Source organism: Otolemur garnettii, unplaced genomic scaffold (genome assembly GCF_000181295.1).
Source record: "Otolemur garnettii isolate 467f Iridium unplaced genomic scaffold, OtoGar3 scaffold00180, whole genome shotgun sequence".
Classification (NCBI taxonomy): Eukaryota; Metazoa; Chordata; class Mammalia; order Primates; family Galagidae; genus Otolemur; species Otolemur garnettii.
Genome location: NW_003852575.1, coordinates 319,335 through 320,579, shown reverse-complemented (window position 1 = coordinate 320,579; position 1,245 = coordinate 319,335). Strand labels below are relative to the sequence as shown.

The 1,245-nt window shown below is 34.8% G+C and overlaps 1 protein-coding gene across 1 annotated transcript in view; it reads right to left on the bottom strand.

Annotated features, from left to right (window-relative positions):
• The window catches only part of LCA5L (LCA5L, lebercilin like), a 26,872-nt gene that overhangs the window by 4,105 nt on the left and 21,522 nt on the right, over positions 1 to 1,245 (bottom strand). Inside the window, exon 4 of the mRNA XM_003800648.1 lies at positions 1,015 to 1,099. Within this exon, the coding sequence (XP_003800696.1) occupies positions 1,015 to 1,099 (85 nt within the window). The remainder of the gene's footprint in view (positions 1 to 1,014; positions 1,100 to 1,245) is intronic.

Here is a 1,245-nt window from a genome sequence, read left to right as displayed (position 1 = left end):
AAGTGCACGGCCACTAACTCTAGACTTCACTGTCCTTGATGTATCATTTTAACAACTCCATGTTGATCAATCATCTTCTCTGGTAGCTGTTATTCTGGATTATCAAGCCAGAAGCAAACAAAGGAAGGCATGGAAGTTTGAGGTTGCAACCTTTGAAAGTAAACATCTAGTAACTTCTCCCAACAAAACAGAGGTGAGCTTTCTGTTTGTTCCTCTTCTGAGCAGAATCTGCTGCTAGATGATCTTGGGAAAATGGGTACACACTGTCTTAAAGGAAAAGTACTATTCACCAACAAAAAGTTGCAAACCAGTGATAGTGGCATCAACATGGATGAATTCCCAAAACCTTGTGCTGAACAAAAGAAGCCGGACACAAAAGAGTATGTGTGCTCTGATTCTACTTCTGTGAAATTCTAGAACAAGCAGACTAAGCTACTGTAACCAAAGAAGAATTAATGGTGGTTGCATTGGATAGGGTGGGGGACCACTGATGAAAGAAGTTGGAGTGATGGAAATGTTCATTTTGGTTGTGACAAGTGGTGAGGTATAGGCAGTTGTCAGAACCCAGTGAACTGAACACTTAAAATGGTGCATTTTATTGAGGTAAAGTACATTTCAGTAAAGTTCATTTATAAAAGCCATATATTGCCAACAGATACGCTTTTATTTTTATTTTTAACAGATACACTTTAAAAGTCACATTTTTGGCAGACATTTTGCTTCAAGCTGCAAAGTTAACTTCTCATTCCACCCAGAGTAATGACAGGAAGAACTGACCTGCAAATGGGGACTAGGAACGCATTTCTATTCTCATCCAGCTATTTCAACCATATCCCAGTTTCATTATTCTATATTTATACAATGTGTGAAACACATTCTATAAACAGACACAAAATGTGTTTCAGTACCTAACAAAATGATTTTTTAAAATATCCACTATTTTGGCTATAGAAATTAGGAAAATCTGACTAGATACTTAAAAATAGATTTTGAACAAAAGTAAGTAAAACTTACCTTTTGGATAATCTTCTTTATCATATAAATTTTTGAGTATTCGATTAGTATAGATGTTTTTAATCTCAAGCTCACGATCCTTCTCCTGAAAAGAACCACAATACCAATTTTTCCAGAAATGTTTGTTTTTATCAACTCTGATTTCTTTTAAAAAACAATTTAACTGAGCTCAGTATCCTTTAAATAAAATCGATAGATTTTAGAAGAAACAGAAATAGGCCATATTATTGT